Genomic DNA, 12,440 nt, shown 5'->3' on the forward strand with positions numbered 1-12,440 from the left:
GACTTTCCATAAAAGCCTTCACAGGAGGAGATTTAACTTGCATCACCCTCCCTGGGCAGCTTGTCCTAAAGCACAAAAAGTGAGACCTTTGCATAAAGTTACCCATTTAGCATTCTCTGTTGGTTGGATCTATACATTTGCTTCTGTTCTGGATGCATCTTCAGGATATAATTCTCTGTTTCAAGTTTAAACCCTGAAATCAGCCCTTGCACTTACTTTCACAGGGGACAGAGATTGTGTATGTTGCTATGACTCCAGCAGGATGTGGTGGGGAAACATATTTCTTCTTACGTTTTTTCCCAGGCATTGTATGGGAAAAGATGGCAGCAACAATTATGTAGCATCTTCCCAGGGACCTTTGTGGCCCCATTTCCAAAGCAGAACCATGGCTGAACTTTGAAATGGTAGGGGAAAGGGGGAGATTAAGAAGCCCTTGAACTATCTCCTAATTAAAACTGTAAGTGCTACTGGTCCTCTCCTGGATGTCAGTGGATCTTCAACCCCCCCTCCCAGATATACCCACATTCTCTCCAGCCAGTTTTGTTGGGAAGAAAGTTCCAAATGGAGTTGGTGGGGACTTTAGCTCAACAGTAGTTCACATGTCTGTCTCATTCCCCTCTAAAGCAGGCAGTGGAGGTCAACATGCAGATGAAGTTAGCTAACCTGTCATTATGGCCTCTGTATGAGTTTCTGAGTTAAAGCATGTGAAACAATTTGAACATATGAAATGCTGTAAATTCAATACTATTGTGGCAGGGTTTGGATGGGCAACCAGTGACCCTCCCATCATCCCAGACTATTGGCCATGCTGACTGGGGCTGATGTGAGTTGGCGTTCAATAACATCTCCAGTATTTCAGAACCAGTATGGTTTAGTAGCCTGATTTCCGCCTGTGGACTGGGAGGACTCCAATTCAAATCCCTGCTCAGCCACAAAACTCAAAATGTGGGACGCGTTTTGGCCTAATGTACTGTATGCAGAGCTGTTGCAAGAACAAAATGGGGGAAGGCTCCATAGATATCACTCTGAGTTCCTTAGGGGAAGAAAGGGAGACCAAATATGTAAGTGGGTTTCGGCTAGATTGTACCATCCAATATCCCTCTCTAACAAGCTGCCACTCTCCATCCTCATCATATAAGCCAGATGTTTGGCTCAAGTGTCAGCATGGCAAAGCTTGCAGCCTTTCTACTTCCAGATGTCTGGGTTACCAATATTCCAGCTTTTTGTTTGGTGGTTGTCTTTGTCATGGCAACTGCTGTCAAGGAAATGACTTTGAAAGCCAAGTGGCTGCTGAAGAAGTGCTCAAGGATGACAAAACAGAAGAACCTCCTCACAGCCATCCCAGCTAGAAAGATGCAAGTCTTTCTAAAGGACAAACCGATGAGATGTTTACATTTTTTCAAAAAGCACCCTTGGAGCCTCCAATATGGACTGGGATCACAGTGCTGGAGGAGGGGTTAACTCTCTCTTGCCCAACAACATTTTTCCAATGTAACCCATCCTCTGAAGCTGCCCAGTTAGGGAAAACTTAATGGTGCACTTACGTTTTCCGTAATGTGGTAAAGAGCATATGAGGAAGTGATTTTCATTGGGAAAACAGCATGAGAAGGGGAAGGTTAAACACATCCCACAGTGCCAGAGGCCTTGAAGCAAGTAAACTGCCCCCACACCAACCCATGGATGCTTTTTGCAAAAAGAAAACAACAACAGGGAGATCTAACTACAGATATGTCTTATCATCTAGTGTGGCCCTAAGAGAATTAAAAGGGATTTGGGGCTTCACTTCCTGCAATGCACGCACACCGCCGTTGGACTGCTGTTGGTATACAAGATGCCAAGGGTGTTGAGGAGAAAATGTTGAAACAGGCCAGCCAGCCTCTTCATTGAGCTGGAACCTGCAAGTCATTTGCCCTGTCAGCCACAAGAGCATTTGATCTACCTGAGCATGGCTGATGCAAGCAGCTAGTCTGATCTCCAAGTTTTATCATAATCCCTTAGAGACCTCCATAAGACTTGTGAAATGTCCTCCGCCAAATGATGCTGGCTGTTAATTTATCATCACCACCTCCTGAGTTTCTAAAGTAAATAAAACTCTCACATCTCTCGACCTTTTTTAAAAAAAATTCTATCAGGTAAATAACAATAAAGCTCATCCATAGCCACACACACACATGCATATCACCACATTGCCCTGAGGCCTGTTGAGACGGTTGACTGGATGTGCAAATTAATCAAACCTTTTGGAACTCCCTCCCACAAGATCTACGGCACGTCTCTTCCTTAAATGTATTCCGTAAAGCCTGAAAGACCTGGCTCTTTCAACAGGCCTTCGGGGTTTCCGGGGAGGGTTAATGGCTATGATTGCAATGCCTCGTACCCGATAATATTATTGTTCTCGCTGCTGGATTGTGTATATTGTATTATTGTATTTTTGTATTGTGTTTTAATTGCCTACTTGTACGTCGCCTAGAGTGGCCATGGGCCAGATAGGCGACACATAAATTAAATATATTATTATTATTATTATTATTATTATTATTATTAATTATTTGGCACCTAATGTGTGCCACTATGTTTTATCCATTGACCTAACAGAGAGAACAATGCCACAAAGGTATGCCAGTTTTATACCAGTTTAACTGTTCTGGCTTCCCTCAAATAATACTGATCATTCTATTAGAAATCCTTACTTCCTCACAGAGGTACAGTTCCCAGCACTCCTTGGGGAAAGATAATTACTATTAAGCCAGTTAAACTATTAAACCAGTTAAACCATGCCATGTCTGTGGTAGAAATACACCCTCACAGTGATCTCCCATTCTATTCGCTTTCCCAAGTCTTGTTCTTGCTTTGCTTTTTACTTTAGTTAACTTGACATGAGTCACAGATCTGTGCTTATTTTTATACCTGTGTATAACATTACAAAGATGTGGCTATTGCATTTCTTCCCTTACGAGGTCCAAGTGCCCCACTTTCTTTGCTCTTACTAGTATATAAAGGAAGCAACTTAGCTAATGCCATACCCACTACCTTCAACTCGGTAACCCAATCAATTGGGTTTCTTTCAATCTGCATGTATCCCACTTAGGATGAAATGAAATTTGAACCCACTGTAAAAAGTTTGTGTGTGTGTGCATTTAATTTTCAATTTTATATGTTGTTATTTAAGGAAGTCAAGACTAAAGATAAAAGCTTTGGCAGATATGTCAGAACAATTGGCAATGCACAGAGCAAAGAATTCCATGATAATAGCCAGCAGCTCGTCTAAGGAGCATCTTACCGGGGTCCCAGTTCATCCTCACATCGCCAAGTGAACTCCCCAAAGCTCTCGTAGTGTTGGTTGTAGTGATAGAGAACCCGGTGGAGACTTGGTGAGCCCAAGTCCAGCAGGGTATTGTAGGCAGTTTGCTGCTCCTTTCCGCTAGTGTAGCCGTTAAAGAGGTTGTAGATCTTGTCTGCTATTTCTGGATTTATACAAAAAGGGCAGATGAAATGTTGATACGCATAGTGAATGGTAGTTTGGAGTATGGCAAATTGAAATAGCCCCTCTTGAAAAGAAGCATTCTTTATCACCTCTGCCCAAACACAGCACAGCTTGTAAGGAAGGGAAAGAGACACCCTTGGTGAGTAGGGCAAGCTGGGCATACACTTTGTTGTTCCAGGCTGCCGATCAATGCAACAGTGAAGACAGGACCGGACAGGACCAAAAAAACAATGCTTCCTGCATCAGTGAAATGGGTGATCCTAGTCATTCAAGAATCACTTTAAGGATCAAACTGTTTCTCAGTCCTTTTGTAATAATCTGAGAAAAAGGGGAGCCCTCTTTTCAGTTCCAGTGAATGCTTTCTTGGAACTGCTCTCTAAGCTCCATCACTCCGTGTATGTTTATTCCTTTATACGTTTATTTTTTTTAACTTACAATAAATAAATAAATCACATTTTAAAAAATCCCTACATAAAGCGCTCCAGGGATCTGTTTCTTTCAGAGTGTACCCCCCCTCTCTGTGAGCAGGCTTTTTGGAATCAACTTCATCAGAGTTCCACATGTGCCCTATTCACACACTCTCTAAGAAAACACATCTTGTACATTCATTTTCAGTTGAGGGAATAGAGAGTAGGAGATAATCACAACTGAGCCTCAAGAGACAGAAACCTATTTTTCACCAAGGTGGTAAATCTGCGTCTGGGCAAAGACACTTTAGACTGGGTGAGGACTCACAAGACTGGATGCTCTTCCACACATATAGAAGCAAAGTAACATGGGTGGATAAGAACTGTTTTTTCTGATATAATAGTTTTCTATGTGCAGGGAATATTTTATATGAATCATGTGAGCCCTCACCTGCAGTCTGAAGTGGAAGTCCAGAAACAGGCCTACCACTTCAGGGAGAACTAGGTAAGAGCATTATTGCCCTTGCGTAAGTCTCCTAGTTTTCTGTCTTCCTCCTTTTCTGCCAGGGCATTCTGGAATGGATGAGGTGTGTGAGATACACCTGATCTCAACCAGGAGTGTCACAAGCATTCAGCCAAGGATGCTTCACTAGGCAAATACCTCTTTTCACACACTGGTGCAAGTACAATCAATGTGGCACAGCCTCCTGTAGCAGAGCCTCTTCAGCTAGGCTCGCACTGATAAACCCCTACCCTCTTCCATCTTCTAAGTCTCCACCTCCCCAAGGAGGACAATAAAGGCTCTCCTTGTGGGGTGGGGGAAGAGAGTAGGCAGAAAACGGCTCAGGGAGTCTTGAAGCAGCTAGCTGGCCACCCAGTAGGTGGCAAAGGATGCTAAGAGCTCCCTCTGTTTACAACCATAGAAAGGCCCATGTGGAGACTAGGTATAACCCACCCCACCCCAACCCCTTCCCTGCAGTCCCTCATAGTCTCTCATAATTTACCCCTAAATTCTCCCGGGCATCCCCTTCTCTCCCCCCAAACTTACAGGGCAGAAGCAGCAGGGCAGTGGAAGTTGCTGAGCAGCTGCAAGTGTTCTCTGGAGGCCTCTGTGTTATGCCTTCCTCTCTCCCTTGCTCCCTAGCACCGAGAATGCTCCAACCATAGTGTTTTCTAATCTTATAGACACATAAAATTTTATTTTCTAATTTATAGACAAAGCAATAAGTTTCAAACCTTCAAAATGATTTTTTTTATTTAGTCAAATGTTGTATATGGAACCCTCTTTTGCCAATAGGCAGGAGTCTGTGCCTCTGCAGCAGCACGTTACCTTGAGCCTTCACATCATCTACCACTGGGCAAGGAGTCTTCACTGTCACGTCACTTGACCTTGAACGTCTCCCTGTGTTATCAACTCCCCAGAGCGTGAACCTGGTGAAAGAACAAAATATATCATCAGAACAGAACATATTTCAGACCACATGAGCAATTGGGTTGTCACTTCCCAACTGCCCTGGAGCTCCTGCACCTACTATACTGAGCTTCAATCCAGCTAACAATTCCCTTCAAAAACTGTAACCTAAACACCTAGGCACATAAATCAGCAGGGATACACATCTATTAAAACAAAAGCAGATCAATGTTTATCATCTAAGGCCCAGGAAAACAGGACAGTTAACCTGGCAATTAGAGGATATCAAAGTATTAAAATGAAAGAGAAGAAAAAGTTGCAAACATGCACAAAATGCACAAATCATTGAAAACAGAAAACACAAGGTCACTTAGGCACTTGTGTTGGTAGACATTGTTCCAAACGTCTCTTTGTTCATCCAATTGCTAAAGATGAAGTGCAGTTCCAGCCTTCTCAGAAAAAAGAAAAGAAAAGTCCATTCATGTTAAAACTGAAATCTCCACACCTTGGCACTTTCTGGTCAAAGAGGAAGCTCTCTTAGACAAAGAAAAGCTTGTATTGCAAACCGTTCAAAGTAGAAAATAGGGCTGTGTACCAGGTTTGTACAAATCACAAAAAAATCAGGCAGATTCGGGCCAATTAGTATCTTGTCCAAATTGGACTGAAAATGGAAATGCACTGCCTTCAAGTCGATTCTGACTTATGGTGACACTATGAATAGGATTTTCATGGTAAATGCTATTCAGAGGTGGTTTTCCATTGCCTTCCTCTGAGGCTGAGAGGCAGTGACTGGCCCAAGATCACCCAGTGAGCTTCATGGCTGTGTGGGGATTCGAACCCTGGTCTCCCAGGTCATAGTCCAACACTCTAACCACTACACCACACAAGTAGCTACAAATCTCTACAGAGTGGATCAGCTAGTTCAGAATCAATTTGTACAGATTTGTAGCTCCAGTCTCTTAATGAAGCCAGACAGGGTGTCACTGAAATGGAGCAATTACATCCCCATATAAGGAGAACACCAGGGTGGGGAGAAAGAGAGGAAGGCTAGAATGCTATTACCCTGCCCAACACTATCCAATCACAGTGCTTGGAAGGAGTGAAGTCTTAAAATGCAGAAATCTTTTGTAAGTTCTTTGTCTCTTTGGAATATTTAGTGAGGGTTGGGTGGCATTTGTTCAGCTTGTGTTTGTTTTCTGTTCTTTTCCAATCAATCCCAGTCCCATCCTTACTTATATATTTTTTTAAAAAAATGTTTGTTGCCTGTGCTATCTATTCTATTCTATTCCCATTGCCAAGAATTATTATTAAACCTTGTGGGCATATTTATCCTCAACTTTCTGAATTCATTATTATTATTATCATCATCATCATCATCAATTATCGTCGTTGTTGTTATTGTTATTATCCAGTTGCAACCCACAAACAACAATAAACAGCCTGCTTGTGTGGTTACACAATTCTATTTATTTTTTATTATTCGCCAACCATCTAGCTAGCCGAACCTTATGGGCATGCTTAGAAACCATCTACAGAACTTTGAGCTACTTGCTTGGTCTAAGGGCAGTCCATGTGCCTGGGGACATGCATGCCCTGCCCCCGAACAACAACATCACATGTTCAGATAAATGGCTGAACACAGCTGCCCAATGCCAATCTGGGAATGTTTAAAAGTTTTGCAATTGTATTGGTTTTCTAGACCTGTTTTTAGTGCTGTTTTAGGGGTTACTCAGTTGGACGTTTCCATCTAGTTTATTAAAATGTGTAAAACAACTATCCTGCAGCCTGACTCCATATAACCCAATGACAAGGCTCAAAGCTAATTAAATCTACAAGGCCTTCTATTATCTTAAGACTGAAACAACTTGCAGACAAGGATAAGCAGGGATTAACACCATGCATCTTCTCAGAAGCATGTTATTTGACTATCCAGTCTGAGGAAGAATGCTGTGCATTTTGAAAGTTTGCAAGGCGCATTGTGTACTCATGATTCTCCTGGCCCTGTGAGTGCAAGAAAGTAACCTGCTGGTATTTTCACTCACATGTAGGTGGTGTCAGGCTCTAAGCAACGAATGATCAAGGAGATGGTGGTAGACAGCTTGTCAGGCACCTGTGCTGGCATGGCACAAGGTGACTTGGCTCCAGAGATGATGTCATCCACAAAACTCAGCACCGTCTCTAGGGAAACAGGCAACCCAGCCATTATTTGATAATATTGATAGACAAAAAACAGGGAAGACAGAGGAACATATGAAAGGAAAGCTGGACAGGAGATTGACAAACCAGTTTTACTCTGCTTCTGATTAACTGTCTTGGCAGTACATTTCTTAAAATATTTACACCACAAAATATTTACACCACTCTTTTCTGCCACTTTTAAATGGCCTCATAATAAAATCAACAGTTTAAACAATCTAAGCAATAAAAAAACAGAGCCACACAGCAGCAATTAGCTGAACTAAAATGCTAGAAAGGTTACAAAGAAGAGACCAGAAAAGTTTCATAGGGCAGCAAATTTCATACTCTGGGTGTCACCACCAAGAAGATCCTATCCTATGTCACACATTAGAGAGCAGAGGGGCAGAACCTCCTGTGTTGATTGACACATGTAGGCTGGCTCACATAGAAGGAGGCTGTCCTTAAGATAACCCTGTCCCAAATTGTTTGAAAAGACTATCACTTTGAAATGAACATAGAAACAAAACAAGAGCCTTCAAAATGTACCAGATTTTTCACAAGAGGCAGAACCTCCCAATTAATTTCAAATGTTGATATAGGGTGGCATCTGATGATAACCTAAGGGATTACTGGGCATCCCCCCACTTGCCCTGAAAAATTCTGCATATTTTATCAGATGTTTTGGTTTCTTCATGTTTTACATGAGAAGGAACCTCAAACTCTCCTTGAATTTTGTTTTAAATACAATTTTAATGACAACTCAAAATGTGAGTATAATTGTTTGGGCAAAAAGAAGGTAATGTTGCAGGAACCCAAATAAGTATGATCATTTTTTTTGGAGTGCAGAATGTGGTGATTAATATGGATGCAGCCCTTCCCCCCTTCCCATAATATGTCCTGACACTTTGGTAATGATAGTATATCATATTTGCTTCATTCCCAGGCATTTGGGGACCCCATTGTCAAGCGTGAAACAGCCAGGCTGATACTGAGGCACACTGAAGCCACAGCTTGCCTTTTAAAGTATAAAAGGAAAGAAAAATATACTTTTAAAAGCCCTCAGATTGCCTTAAAGAAACTGTCCCCTGCCCAAAAGCCCATTGTCTTTCTTTTCCCCTACCCTGGAAGTCCCCCTGCCCCAACATTATGGGAAACCATGGCTCTGGTGAATGTGGATGGTGACATTTGACTAAGCCCTAGCAGATATGTCTGGGAATAAACACAAAAGTTCTATATAATGAGTCCATGTGTTCATAACAGTATTTTTTAAACTGGATTTTGAAAGTGGATCTGCTATCACAAAATGTTGCAAAGGCTACCAACTTGGATAGCTTTAAAAGGAGGTTTGCACAAATTAATGGATGATTCACTAATAGGCAAAAAAACCTTGCAGTTTAAGAACGTACCTATAGCCAACAGATATTTCTATCAAACTTTAAAAAGCAGGGAAATTGGGCAGCTACAGTATAGTGAATGCACCAGGGGAGCAGCAGACCTGACCTCCTCTCTGAGATATTGTACTGCCCAACAAATCTGGCAAAATACCAACACAATTTGGGTTGGTCTTTCACAGTCCAATCCACTTCCTGTGTAGCTTGGAAGAATTTGGTAACATGTGCCTCTGAGCTAGGCTGGAGTGGGCAGGGGAGGAGAAAGAAAGGAGGGGAGGGGGAAGGGAGAGGAGAGGGGAAGGAGGGGAAAGGCAAGTCTGATAGTTTTCATGCTTATTGAGTTCAATGGGATTTACTCCTATGCAATGATGGTTAGGATAGGTAAAACTGACCATGGGGGAGGAGGAGGGGGAGGGGGAAGAAGCAGATTGGGGGGGCAAAGAAAGGGGGAGGGCAGGTTTGATCATTTGCATGCTTATAGTATTTACTCCTGTGCAATCATGCTTAAGATAGGCAAAACTGACAATGGGGAGGAGGAAGGGGAGGGGGAGGAAGGGGAAGGAGGGGATTGGAAGGGAGGGGCAGGGAGGGGCAAAGGAAGGGAGAGGGAAGGGGCAAGAGGGAAGGGATAGGAGGGAGGAGAAGGGAGGGTGGATTTGATCATTTGCATACTTTTTGAGTTCAATGGGATTTATTTCTGTGCAATCATGTTTGAAAATGGAAATGGACTGCCTTCAAGTCAACCCCAACTTATGGTGACCCTATGAATAGGGTTTTCATGGTAAATGGCATTCAGAGGTGGTTTTACCATTGCCTTCCTCTGAGGCTGAGAGGCAGTGACTGGCCCAAGGCCACCCAGTGAGCTTCATGGCTGTGTGCGGATTCGAACCCTGGTCTCCCAGGTCCTAGTCCAACACTGAGCTGGGGGAGGGGCAGGGAGAGTAGGAGGAGGGGACAATATTGGGTGGGTGGGCACTGGGCAGAGGGGAAGCCCCTTTCCTTTCCAAAAGGAAAGCATTGTGAACAGTATCATTGCTTTTCAGGGTTTCCCCCACCTTTTTATTCTACAGCAGGCACATGTAGCCTCCCACCCAAATTTAAACCAAAGCTGTCCCTGGCCACATCCACACCAGGCCTTTATTTCACTTTGGACAGTCATGGCTTCTCCCAAAGAATCTTAGGAAGTGTAGTTAGTGAAGGGTGCTGAGAGTTGCTAGGAGATGCCCTGTTCTCCCCACAGAGCTTCAATCAGAGTGGCTGACTGTTAAACCAGTGAGTCCACTGGAGCTCTGTCAGTGGAATAGGAGTCTCCTCTTAGCACCCTTCACAAACTACACTTCCCAGGATTCTCTGGGGGAAGCCAGGACTGTCTCAAGTGAAATCAAAGTCTGGTGTGGGCGTGGCCCCCTGATTAGCCAAGCCCAGCAGCTGGGAGTCTGGCTTTTAGAACACTGACCGTTCTTACTGAGTATGCCTGACACTATCATCGAGTTCCAGCCAAAATTTATTAAATTAATTAAAAATCAGCCAGGCAGTTTTTTAACTTTTAAACTGCAGAAGATGAAAGTTAGAGTATGGGGCAAGGTCAGTAATAGGATTACAGGTACTCTATGATCATGGCTGATTTTTAATGAATTTCAACAAATTATGAGAACTCTGAGAGAAAAAAGTCCAAAAGGGGTCTGAGGTTTTTCTCTCTCTCTTTTTAGACTCTGAACTCTCAATTCTCTCTGACTGTTTTGTGTATCTCTATGAAAATGTAGAGGGTTGTTAAGGAAGTGTTTATGAGTTCAGGACTATAAGTTTTGTAAGGTTTTGTTTTGAAATGAGCTTATGGGAAGCATCAGAATGGCATGGGGGGTATTTTCAATTTAACATTGAGGAATGTGAAAAATCCACGCTGGCTATAGTATACAGCCACTCTCGTGGCTGTATAATAAAGCTATAGCCATGACAAGCTATGCTCTACCTTCACTGTCAGAAGCAGTATACTTACAGACGCGGCAGATCATGGCTGGGAGACTATTATTGGGCTCAGCTCCAGCTTTTTAAGCTCCTTTGGTCTGATCCAGCAAAGCTCTTCATCTGTTATTATGGATAAAATTTTATTTTATGTCTAAACTGGAATCAACTGTTTTGGTAAGACTGTGATTTCGGATTTGTTTTTCCTTATTTATTTCTGTAAAATATTGTATGATATTGTATTGACACTTGATTCTTATGTACATTGCCCTGGAAACCATTTGGGCAGTTTAGAAATTTGTAAAATTAATTAATTAATTAAATACATTTTTAATAATTATAGAATCAACTGCACTCACCAGTTTCCACCTTAGAATGGTCCAAGCGATCAGTGACCTTCTCCTGACGGATGAGGTAATCAATGATCTGTACCCCAATTGGGGGTTCTGAATGCTCCCACTCCAGCACCACCAAGGAGCTGCTGGGTTCATGAACAGTGGACAACCTCATCCTGCAGAGTGGAATACAAAAACAAAGGTCAGGCAACAGGTAACTCTTGACAGGCCCCTTGCAGAGTTGCATGTGGGAAAGATTAAGAAATGGATTTTGTGCACTGATTTTCAGCGAGCAAAGCACTGGACATGGAAAGACCAAGGTAGCCACATCCCTTCTTAAAGGCTGTGTATAATTTCTAGCACTATTTATCTCACTAGGTGGTTCTAGCCCCAGTCCAATCTAATACAGACACATACCCCCAGAGTAGGAGATGGCAGGTTGGGTTGGACTGCCTATTGCCTTATACATTTTGAACTTTTGCTTTTCATGATTAATACAGTGTTAAAAGGCAATATACATACTATGGTAAATAACAGTAATTACGGTATTAATATCTCTATCACTCTTTCCACATATGTATAATATGTACTTAAAAGATCTTTGTCTTCATTCCTAACTGCAGGCACCACCTGAATGTCTCATGAGTGTTTAAAAAAGAACTTTCATGTAACAGAATGGCTAAAAATGATTATTGATTTATTGCATTGCTATACCACTTTTTTGCCAAGGCACCCAAGATTGTTTCAAATAAACACATGGTAGAAGACAACAAAAGTGGATTCTGCAAGCCCTTATGGTACCAAAGAGACATATTGCAAGGCTGGAAGGACAAACATTCTCCATGCACTACTACTCAATGGTCTGAAGATCTCACTACCCTTTCTACATTTGAATGCATGGCTTAAAATCATGAATCTCATTTAGATATCTATTTGGACATATGGAGTACTGATATTGATCAATATGGTTAAGTTAGGATTGATGGAATATTCTTCTTGTTAATGTCAGGTGGCAATGTTTTTATCTTCTCTTTCTTTCTCTTATAGATGCAAAATAAAAAAATTAAGCAAGCAAACAAATGATACAAAATATAAGTTCAATAGGCCGACTGATCATCAGGAGCTGATGGTACAAGTTGCCTGGCCTGAGCTTCTTTGCTTCTGCCTTCTCTCAGGGAATACAGATACATTTTACATGATTAAGAACATAAGAACGTAAGAAGAGCCTGCTGGATCAGGCCAATGGCCCATCTAGTCCAGCATCCTCTTCTT

General features: G+C 42.3%; 1 protein-coding gene across 5 annotated transcripts in view; it reads right to left on the minus strand.

The window, feature by feature from the left end:
- ASTN1 (astrotactin 1) overlaps positions 1-12,440 on the minus strand; it is a 326,486-nt gene that overhangs the window by 5,334 nt on the left and 308,712 nt on the right. For all 5 annotated transcript variants that reach the window (XM_061634180.1, XM_061634179.1, XM_061634183.1 and 2 more), the window contains 4 exons: positions 11,193-11,344; positions 7,345-7,480; positions 5,222-5,322; positions 3,281-3,464 (listed from right to left, as the gene is read on the minus strand). In XM_061634180.1, the coding sequence (XP_061490164.1) occupies positions 3,281-3,464; positions 5,222-5,322; positions 7,345-7,480; positions 11,193-11,344 (573 nt within the window). The remainder of the gene's footprint in view (positions 1-3,280; positions 3,465-5,221; positions 5,323-7,344; positions 7,481-11,192; positions 11,345-12,440) is intronic.

The sequence above is a fragment of the Rhineura floridana genome, chromosome 6, assembly GCF_030035675.1.
Source record: "Rhineura floridana isolate rRhiFlo1 chromosome 6, rRhiFlo1.hap2, whole genome shotgun sequence".
Taxonomy (NCBI): domain Eukaryota; kingdom Metazoa; phylum Chordata; class Lepidosauria; order Squamata; family Rhineuridae; genus Rhineura; species Rhineura floridana.